This window comes from Salvelinus sp. IW2-2015, linkage group LG11 (genome assembly GCF_002910315.2).
Source record: "Salvelinus sp. IW2-2015 linkage group LG11, ASM291031v2, whole genome shotgun sequence".
Classification (NCBI taxonomy): domain Eukaryota; kingdom Metazoa; phylum Chordata; class Actinopteri; order Salmoniformes; family Salmonidae; genus Salvelinus; species Salvelinus sp. IW2-2015.
In genome coordinates this window covers 32,717,617-32,729,198 of record NC_036851.1, presented here as the reverse complement: position 1 = coordinate 32,729,198, position 11,582 = coordinate 32,717,617, and the positions used below count along the sequence as shown (strand labels likewise).

General features: G+C 40.8%; 1 protein-coding gene across 2 annotated transcripts in view; it reads left to right on the top strand.

The window, feature by feature from the left end:
• Nucleotides 1-5,773: 5,773 nt before the first annotated feature.
• The window catches only part of LOC111970216 (carboxy-terminal domain RNA polymerase II polypeptide A small phosphatase 2), a 28,956-nt gene continuing 23,147 nt past the window's right edge, over nt 5,774-11,582 (top strand). For both annotated transcript variants that reach the window (XM_023996816.2, XM_023996815.2), the window contains exon 1: nt 5,774-6,135. In XM_023996816.2, the coding sequence (XP_023852584.1) occupies nt 6,075-6,135 (61 nt within the window). In that variant the 5' untranslated portion in view covers nt 5,774-6,074. The remainder of the gene's footprint in view (nt 6,136-11,582) is intronic.

The window sequence follows — 11,582 nt, the reverse complement described above, 5'->3', positions numbered from 1 at the left end:
CATGTTACCGATCTGTGCAGGTGTTAGTAAAACGTGGTGTGCCCACTGCCGGAGGACGATCAGCTGTCCCGTCTTCTCCCTGTACGCGCTGTCTTAGCTGTCTCCACAGATACTGGACAATTGCAAATTTATTGGTCCTGGCCACATCTGCCATTCGTCATGCTCCTTCAGCATGCCTAAGGCACAATTCCACGGCAGATCCCAGGGCGGGCATCTTTCCTTTTGGTGTTTTTTCAGAGTCAGTAAGAAGGCCCGCTCTCTTTAGTTTCCTACCCGTTTTCTATAACTGTGACCTTAATGGCCTACTCCGTCTGTACAAGCTGTTAGCTGTCTAATCGAACCGTTCCACAAGGTTCATGTTCAATTAATCTGTTTTATGGTTCATTGAACAAGCATGGGAAACAGTGTTTAAACCCTTTACAATGAAGATCTGTGAAGTTATTTGGATTTTTACGAATTATCTTTGAAAGACAGGGTCCAGAAAAGGGACATTTCTTTTTTTGCTGAGTTTATATATTTTTTCAAATTAGAATCACGTTTTTATTTGGCGTACCGCCGACGGCATTGCACGTACCCCTGGGGGAATACCTACTCTATACCATTTTACAGGTACAGCGACTTGTGTACTTTACAGAGGGTTTGTTTCAATGAAATGCCAATTATCCCAAAGTGAGCAGTCTGCACTGCTGGGCAGTGAGATTGTTTTGGGAGTTATGTAAGTTGGGAGGGTTTTTGCGCCTTTTATTTCCTTCTCTCCATTTGGGCAATTTGGTTTGCTTCTCTTGTTTCATCACCTCTTTTCACTACACCTCTCTTGTGGGCTGTCTCTCTCCTCACTCTCACATTCTCTATCTCGTTCCCTCTCTCATATCCCCCTGTTTCGCTCAGCCCAGGCGTCACAGTTTTCCTTCTAGGACCCTTTTCCTAGAAACAGGGCCCTATGGCTGAGGCCACCTCAGGGCAAGATAGGAAGGAGGAGGGGGAACAAGCATCTTCCTGGAAATCACGTGGTACAGGAGGTGCCTTCACTTCTTGTCTTAAATGAGTTCAGCTTGTGGTCTACGATGTGGTTGAGAGATAAATGGAAGCATGGAGTACAGTGGCCGATTACCCTGATATGCCAACTGCACATATGTGTCCATCCTGCCACAGCTTTGTGTAGTATTTCTACACCACTGTTTTAGTTATCTTCGCTATGTGTGTCAGCCTGCCCCACCCTTGTGAGTTCTGGTGTTCTCTGCTTATCCTGTCTCCCTCTCTCCAGCCCCCTCATTCCTGCCAGACCCTGAGGATCACGTGACCTCTGTATAGGTTTTCCATAAATTCCTCACATTCAACCAATGGGCATCCAGTATCACAACCTTCTGTTTCCCTGTTACCTCATTCCTGCCTGCACGTGTGCTCTCTTCAGTATCTCTCCCTATAGGTCAATGTATAGGCTAATCTATAGTGCAAGGCCAAGCCGTACCTCGCACAATGCACAGCACACTGTATTGCTGATCAGGCACAGGTTGTTGGAAGAGTATGTTGTCAGAGAGTGAGACATTACATGTGAAAGTTTAGTCCATTACATTAGTCCTCAGAGGCCATGATGAAACAACATATAGAAAACATCTTTCATCCTGGTGTCAACTATAGACATGTTGGCCTATTTATCATTCGCTGCAATGTATTTTGTTTGTATATCACAATGAAATTCATATAATTAATGTATAGCTCTTATCTGCAGCCTATTCACACTGCTGTTTTTTCATTAGCTTTTTATCTTATAAAAACCCACACTTCCTGTGTTCTTTACTTCTTGTTTGTTTAAACTTATTCCTGACATTTCTGTTATGCATGTTGTTTTCTGTTTTAATTTGATACATTTATTTTCCAGCTGTGTTTTGTCAGCTGGTGAACACTTTTAATATCTTCATCTCTTAGGACAATTCGTTTAAAAAACAATCCAACAGACCCATATGCAAAAATCATTATAGATTCATTTAATTTCTGCCTGGTATTGCATTGTTTTGCAGGTGGTGTTGCAAAGATTCTGTGATTGCCAATATAACAGATATTCTACATTTCTTAATCCTCCAGACCAGGTATTTCCAAACTGTGGTACGCCCAATGCCGTCGAGGGTACGCCAAATAAAAATGTGATTCACATTTTAAAAAATAAATAAATAATAATCTTCACATTTTCCAACAGTATATTTATATTTTTCAACAAGTGAGTTTTTTCTCTCTCACCTGAGTAGCCTCATTTCACTGCCAAAAATAAAATAAAATAATCTAGTGTTCAGCGAAATAACAACACAATGTCAAATATAGGTAGCCTAGTCAAATAATTAACATCCAATCACATTAACCATTACTCTCTCGCGGGAAACCTTCACTCTTGTGCAGACATTTAGAAACGAAGCATGACCATTTGAAAAATAAGCCACGGGAGTTTTTTGAGCGAGAATAAAGACGACTTTCGAGTAGTAAGACATGTATAAAAGCAACAGATACCATTAATATGAAGGGGCTAGAAGCGTCTTATATGATGAGCTACAGAGTAGCTAGGACATGTTATTATATTGGACTTTGAGGTCTTATTACATGCATACATAATACCACAAGAGGATCTGTAGGAAGCTGCTCCTGCGTTGTCTTGGCTGTGTGCTTAAGGTCGTTTTCCTGTTGAAAGGTGAACCTTCGCCCCAGTCTGAGGTCCTGAGCGCTCTGGAGCAGGTTTTCATCAAGATTCTCTGTACTTTGCTCTGTTCATCTTTCCCTCGATCCTGACTAGTCTCCCAAGTCCCTGCCACTGAAAAACATCCCCACAGCATGATGCTGCCACCACTGTGCTTCACCGTAGGGATGGTGCCAGGTTTCCTCCAGATGTGACGCTTGGCATTCAGGCCAAAGAGTTGCATCTTAGTTTCATCAGACCAGAGAATCTTGTTTCTCATGGTCTGAGAGTCTTTAAGTACCTTTTGGCAAACTCCCAGCGGACTGTCATGTGCCTTTTACTGAAGACTGGCTTCCGTCTGGCCACTCGACCACAAAGGTCTGATTGGTGGAGCGCTTCAGAGACGGTTGTTCTTCTGGAAGATTCTCTCATCTCCACAGAGGAACTCTAGAGCTCTGTCAAGAGTAACCATCGGGTTCTTGGTCATCTCCCTGACCAAGGCCCTTCTCCCCCGATTACTCAGTTTGGCCGGGCGGCCAGCTCTAGGAGGAGTCTTGATGGTCCCAAACTTCTTCCATTTAAGAATGGACGTTCAATGCTGCAGAAATGTTTTCGTACCCTTCCCCAGATCTGTGCCTTGACACAATCCTGTCTTGGAGCTCTACGGACAATTCCTTTGACCTCATGGCTTGGTTTTTGCTCTGACATGCACTGTCAACTGTGGAACCTTATAGAGACAGGTGTGTGCATTTCCAAATCATGTCCACAGGTGGACACCAATCAGGTTGTAGAAACATCTCAAGGATGATCAATGGAAACAGGGTGTACCTGAGCTCAACTTCTAGTCTCATAGCAAAGTGTCTAAATACCTATGTAAATAAGGTGTCTGTTTTTTTTTTTTTAATACATTTGYTAACATTTCTAACAACCTGTTTTCGCTTTGTCATTATGGGGTATTGTGTGTAGATCGAGGATTTTTATTTATTTAATCCATTTTAGAATAAGGCTGTAACATTTTTTTTTAAATGGAAAAAGTCCAGGGGTCTGAATACTTTCCGAAAGGCACTGTATTTACTTTTTTTAAATAGTTATTCATGTCAAATTCAAACACTCATTTATAATAATGTACCTAACACAGAACCCAAACCGGCTGTGCGCGTGCGCCATTGTGCGCTATCGTGCATTTATTTTGCCCCCCCACACCAAACGCGATCACAACACGCAGGTTAAAATATCAAAACAAACTCTGAACCAATGACATTAATTTGGGTACAGGTCGAAAAGCATTAAACATGTATGGCAATTTAGCTAGTTAGCTTGCACTTGCTAGCTAACGTTAATTTTTCCTATTTAGCTAGCTTGCTGTTGCTAGCTAATTTGTCCTGGGATATAAACATTGAGTTGTTATTTTACCTGAAATGCACAAGGACCTCTACTCCGACAATTAATCCACACATAAAACGGCCAACCAAATCGTTTCTAGTCATCTCTCCTCCTTCCAGGCTTTTTCATCGTTTAACTTATATGGTGATCGCATCTAAACTTTCATTGTATTACCACGACTACTGGCAAAACAGTTCGTCTTTCAATCACCCACGTCGGTATAACCAATGAGGAGATGGCACGTGGGTACCTGCTTCTATAAACCAATGAGGAGATGGGAGAGGCAGGACTTGCAGCTCGATCTGCGTCAGAAATAGGAATGACTTCTATTTTAGCCCTTGGCGTCGCAGACGCTCGTTGGCGCACGCGAGCAGTGTTGGTGCAATAATTGAATAACATGGATTTCAAAATGTATTTTGCGACGCTCGCGCACGCGACGTGTCCGGTCTGGTCAGCATGTAAGATTACATAATAATGTACATAATGTTTATAATCAGTTTATTTGCAGATATTTTCAAATAAAGTGTTATAATATGCTATATACTCCCATTACCACAATCATACTCTAGTTTGAAAATATGATATAGGCCATCAATCAAAGGCAAGATAACTAGTTGATAAGAAATTGATCAAATACATTTGGTCTTCTGAATGCATCAGCAAAGGCTTTGATTTATTTTACTGTTATGACTGATGATAATTTTTAATTACTGGTCATTGGTGATCCGTGCCTCTCCCGGTTTGAATGATTCAATTATGATTTAGGATTCTTAACGGCCAGCAGGTAGAGTAGCGGTTAAGAGCATTGGGCTAGTAACCGAAAGGTCGCTGTTTCGAATGCCCGAGCCGACTAGTTGAAACATCTGTTGATGTGCCCTTGAGCAAGGCACTTAACCCTAATTACTCCTGTAAGTCGCTCGTCTTCTAAATGACTGACATGTAAAGAGGTAGCTAATTTGAGGTTTTATGATAAATCTAAAATGTGGTTTGTAATCAAAAGATTGGTGATGCACATGGTCAAAACGAAAAAGTATCCTGCCTTTATAGTCTTTAGTTCAAATGTTTCACATGGTAGTAATTTATTCCTTTGTTCTCCGTAGCTGCAGATAGGTCTACTTCAACCACATAGGTCTACTACGTCATATACATACATTTACTGTAAAATAAATAAGTAGCATTTGGAATAATATTCAGCGTGTAAATATGCAATAAAAAAAATACGTTTACGATATTAAACAAGTTTTGCATGCTATATCGATAATACAGTATATTTGATGAGGCTATGAGCGAACACAGGAAATCGTTGCTATTCGGGATCCTTGGGACGTCCAATGTTGAATTTAAAATGGTAAGGGTGGTTTAGAGTAGGGACGTTCCAATGGATTCTAGATAGCACTAACCACACAGGAATGCGCTCAGGACGAAACGGGTTGAGAAGAATGCCTGTGGTACTCCCACTTCTATGAGATCCAATCCGCGACGACGAGCAGTTTCAAGGCGCCCTTGAAATCCACAGAAGAGAAAAAACAAAGCATTCGATAAACGAAAACAATCCATTATTAATCAGACACACCTATTCTTACTTTGGACCAAGATAATCAATTATTTGACCAATATATTTTCCGTTTTCTTATTGGAGATTATGGTCATCAGGGTTGTTTATCAGTAGTAAGGGGAACTTGAAACCGGCCCCTGCCATTTTCCCTCGGTTGTTTTGCTTTTTTATCCTGGATTCTCCATGTTGGAGCAATAGCGAGGACTTGCCTAGTGTTAGCTAGCTGTCAGAGGGGACCTTGGCGTTACAATAATATACTTCGTGTTAAATGCATGAGACAAATTGGGTAGCTTGAACGTGGAAAGATAGCGGCAGCTAGCTGCAATTGCCACGAGAAAAAACGTTTTTATCTAAATATTTTAGGATACCAACGGGTTGGTAAGCGCAATTGCTAACCAGCTAGCTGAATGTTGAAAGTAGCTACCTGCGAATTGGGGGAACGGATTGGACTTTGAGGGGCTGTGCATTTGTTAGATGGAAAGTTCTATTATCACTCAAGTGCAGAAAGAAGATAGTCAACTGCCGTCCAAGACAGGTAAATCCTCGGGTTTATTGGCGCAGTGTGATCACTTTTAAATATAATCTTGTTGAAGCTGACTCGGACACTAGCTAGTCAACTGGTAGCTAGCAAGCAAGCGGCTGCTACTAGGCTAGTAGCATGCTAATAGCTACACGCCAGTCTAATTAATTAATGTAAGGACAGGTTTGAGTTGGTTTTGTCATGTGAACAACATTTTATTTAGGTTCTTGTTGAATGTGTTTCGGAGATTTGGGTTATGGCCTAGAGATATCCCAACTGCTGGATGTACTGAATCAGATTTGCCACTGTGTGGGTGTCCATTTTACATTCAGCGCGCGAGTCAAATAATAGAACGTAGCGAGTTAGTGCTATTTATGCGCAGACTATAACATCAGTCAGGGATAGGGAACATCTGGATAGTTTTTTTTTTTTTTTTAACCGCAAACTTACCAACAACTGTCTTGTTGGCTAATATTATGCAAACCATCGATTCTAGCCTATATTGTCAGCCAGACACTCCATAGATCTTAAATATTTGTATAATTGAAAAGCTGTGAAACACAAGTGTTGACCGTCTGGAAGTACTGTAATGTCTGGAATGCGCCTGATCGTTTTATTTATCCAATCAGTCACAGATTGCATACTTTTGTCATTTGTCATATCAGTTTGTATAAATAATTTTCTTTTGGCATGGATGTAACTACAATCTTCATTCATGGACTGTCATGCAAATATCTCTCAAAGTAGACTCCTTTTTATTAGGGTGTTAGGGGACAAAATAAAACTTTGCCTCTGGTGTTCTACTTTCTATTCCATGTTTTAAGCTTCTTATAACATAGAACACTATTTCTTGATGATAGGATTTACCATTGCTAAGATCTTATTTTCATGTTATTGGAAAAGGTCAATGTTAATCCCTTGTCAGTAATGGCACCTAATCACCTGTCTGGATTCTTAAATTCAACACATTTTGTTCAGTGTCTCAAGATAGGGTGGTTATATTATTATAACATTTTCAGGCCTGATGTAGAACACAGAGATGATCCAAGTTAAAGTAACATTTATTCAATTAAAATGTGGTATTACAGTAATTTATGACTAATTTAAGCTAGGGTGGTCATATTATTAACATATCTTCATGCAAAACTGAGTTTGTAGGAATACAATTTTTTATACTATTTTATGCAAATGCATTAATATGGTAATTCGTTTGTACGGAATTTGAAAAATACAGCATGTTAAGCTCACTCATTTAAAGTAAGGTGGTCATATTGTTAACATATTGATGTTTCACAGGGGGTGGTAACAGAGTACATCCAATTGGGATTAAGTAATAATGAACAAAAATTATTATTTTGACCAATTAGTAACTGTTCGACTGTATTCAGTAGCTTAACTGATTAGGCCTAAAGTTCCAAATAATACACCCAACCCTGTGCCACCTGCATACACACAACACAGACTTTTCAGCATTACCACACACACATACACACACAGCCTGACACACACTTCTCACTAAGTCTAAACTGTAACATAGAAGGCTACTAGTCTAATTACAGCTTACTTCTAAGGTAAACCTACAACTGAGTTGAGTTACATTGTAATGTTATTTTTGGTTTTAATGCGTTACTCTGGTGATAAGATGAACTGCCCCATTTTGAGCAAATAATTAGCCTGGGCTCAGAAGAGACAGTGAGCTGCCTGCTAGCCAGCTGCAGAGAAGGATAGATGGGACACAATTTCAATTCACTAGTATTTACACTGAAGAAAAAAACGCAACCATTTAAAAAAGATTTTTACTGAGTTACAGTTCATTTAAGGAAATCAATCAATTGAAATAAATTCATTCGGCGCTAATCTATGGAATTCACATGATTGGGAATACCTAAATGCATCTGTTGGTCACATACCTTTAAAAAAGAGAAAGTAGGGGTGTGTATCAGAAAACCAGTCAGTATCTGGTGTTTCATTTGCCTCATGCAGCATGACACGTCTCCTTCGCATAGAGTTGATCAGGCTGTTGATTATGGCCTGTGGAATGTTGTCCCATTCCTCTTCAATGGCTGTGCGAAGTTGCTGGATATTGGCAGGAACTGGAACACGCTGTCGTACACGTCAATCCAGAGCATCCCAAACTTGCTCAATCATGAAACATGTCTGGTGAGTATGCAGGCCATGGAAGAACTGGGACATTTTCAGCTTCCAGGAATTGTGTACAGATCCTTGCGACATGATTTCATGCATTATCATACTGAAACATGAGGTGATTGCGGTGGATGAATGGCATGACAGTGGGCCTCAGGAGCTTGTCGCGGTATCTACATTCAAATTGCCATCGATAAAATGCAATTGTGTTCCTTGTCTGTAGCTTATGCCTGCCCATATTATTACCCCACCACCACGGGGCCCTCTGTTCACAACGTTGACATCAGCAAACCTCTTGTCCCCACATCTGCCTGGTGCAGTTGAAACCGGGTTTCATCTGTGAAGAGCACACTTCTTCAGTGTGCCAGTGGCCATCGAAGGTGAGCATTTGCCCACTGAAGTTGGTTATGACTCTGAACTGCAGTCAGGTCAAGACCCTGGTGAGCATGCAAATGCACTTCCCTGAGACGTTTGTGCAGAAATTATTCGGTTGTGCAAACCCACAGTTTCATCAGCTGTCCGGGTGGCTGGTGATAGACTATGCTGGAGGGTGAAGAAGCCTGATGTGGAGGTCCTGGGCTGGTGTTGGTTACACATTGTCTGCGGTTGTGAGGCCGGTTGAACATACTGACATAGAGAAATTAACATTCAATTCTCTGTCAACAGCTCTGGTGGACATTCCTGCAGTAAGCATGCCAACTGCACGCTCCCTGAAAACTTGAGACATCTGTGGCATTGGGTTGTCTGAAAAAACTGCACATTTTAGTGGCGTTTTATTGTCCCCAGCACAAGGTGCACCTGTGTAATAATTATGCTATTTAATCTGCTTCTTGATATGCTACATCTGTCAGGTGGATGGATTATCTTGGTAAATGAGAAATGCTCTCTAAAAAGGGATGTAAACAAATTAGTACAAAAATATGAGAGAAATATACATTTTCCATATGCGCAAAAAGCTTATATTTTATTTCAGCTCAAGAAACATTTTTGGTTAGTATGGCTATGTTCTCATCAATTGTAGGGCTGTGGCCACTGAATTCTGCTAGTTTTTAATTGAAAGAATAAAATCATCAATCACAAAAGTCGCAGCTGGCCCAACACAGCCAATGCCACGCTGCTTCTCGCCCGACTCGTTGCCTAAGCGAATGGCGTCAGGCACTCCCACACAGCTAGCAAGCTAGGTCTCGTCATAGAAAGGGGTGTTGCAACATTAATTTGGACCAATCCCTGACAATCTATACATCAAAAAGTAGTTACAAAGCTCTAATTTGGAATCTGCTATGTTTCTTTTTCGTGTCTCAAAATATTCGAATGACAGAAGCAAAGAAAAAACGTTTTAACTTATTTCAGTCAAAAGATGTTCGTGAAGTTAACGGGCTGCATTTCCGCAGGACCCGACGGAGATCTTTGCTGCGCAGTCGGCATTTGTCATGCTGCGGGTGGGAGCAGGGAGTCTTCAGACAACTTTGGGATAAGAATATTTTTGTGAAATGGTCGTCTTTCTGCTTTGTATGCGTTTAGCTTAGGCCAATCTATTGTATGAAAAGCACATCTTTGTCGCATTATTCACACACTCAGAATTCGCTGCTTCAAGTTCAGAAGCCTATCTCCTCTTCTAGTTGGGCATGCAAGATCAAGTGCGCTTAGTGTATGTGTGGTCTCATTGAAATAAAGTAGACTGCCTAGTGCCAATGCATGGACGGAGGATCATGTGGCAAGTATCTTTCCAAGGACATTAACTTAAATATGATTAGACTATAGTTAACTACAGTTTCTGTAAATAAATATTGATAATGGAAAGAGGGGGAGGGTGCTCAACCAACGTGAGTTGAGTTGCAGTCAAAACATTTGATCATTTTAAAAGAAAAAGGTGTAATGAGCGCACAGGTTATCATGGTGAGTGAGCTTTGCACCTTTTAATTTTCAATAAATATTGATTCGATAGCCTAATAATGGGCCGCGTGAGAATCTCTGGTATTTTAACCTATTTCCTAGGTTATTTTTGCGCATTTTGATATTGCATATAGGGTGCAAAATTGATGGGACCATGCCTGGCAAGTGAGCTGCCTCACATAAGCTTAAAATAAAATTGCGGGACTGCGGTTGGGTTAAGGACCAGTTCTTGCGGTAGAAGGTGGGAGTCGGACAGAAAGCCAGCAGGTGCGGGAGGGTACGGTATGAAAAGCTGCAGGCCCAGCGATAGCAGAATGGACAAATCAGTCCCACGCAGACCTCTACCGTGAAACATGCTATCATGACTTTCCCATACTTCTTGGCAATACAATGTTACATCAATCTTACTTTAGGTTGAAGAATACCCATCGCAAAGAGCAAATGAACGAACACATAGATTTCGCGGATTTCACAAAAGGGTCTGTTCCTCAGATTTGAATGTTCTTAGCATGGCAGTTGATTTACATTTGGGCTCATATCCTATAAATATCATAACATACAGTATTTCGATTTTTAGACATKGGTAACAAGTGCCACATTTTTTCAGATGATTTATTTATTTTTTGGCAAACACGTTGACATTTAGTGAAAACAGATTTGTTCACTGCGTTTTTTGTAGAATTCTGCATAGCGTCCATTGTTTGTCGCGTCACCTAACAACCTACTTAAAAAAAAAAAAAGAATGTGTTCATTTTGCTAAGCAATACAGAGAGTCAACATAAGATCTGGTTAATGCCACAGACAGCAAAGATGGTCACGATGGCTGTATATGATAAGCATGTTTGTGCAGTTCAGATAACTTCACCCCTACCCAGTATCCTACCAATATGTTAAAAGTATAACACAGACATACCACCATGTAACTACACTGTCTTTAGGACCCCATAAGACAAGGATAAACATTCAAAAGCCTGGAATGAGATGGTGCAGCTGATATGAAGGCATTGTGTGTTTTTTATTCTCTGTCTCTGATCTGGATTAAAGGCCCTGCCTGGTCCAGATGGGAAACTCCATGTTTGTTTTTCAGATTGTCTTGAGCTCTTGTGTGTGGGTGGATGTTATTGCGCGTTATTATCAACTGTCCTTCCTGCACAGATAGGCCTACATCTCACAGGCAAAGAGGGGGAAGTTTGTTTCTTAGCAATGTAGGCATACCACAATGCTACATTGGAGGATGGCATGTTGAGCAGGGGGGATAAGAAATGTCAGAGTCTGAGTAAATTCCTTGACTTCTGTTATTGGGGTATGGCTTAGGGGGATAGTTACACTTCAAGACAAGGCTGTGTGGAATGATTTGATTCCTCTGTGTGAAGCATTCTGGTTGACACAGACTTGTTTTCAGTTTGCGATGAGAGCACGGTACT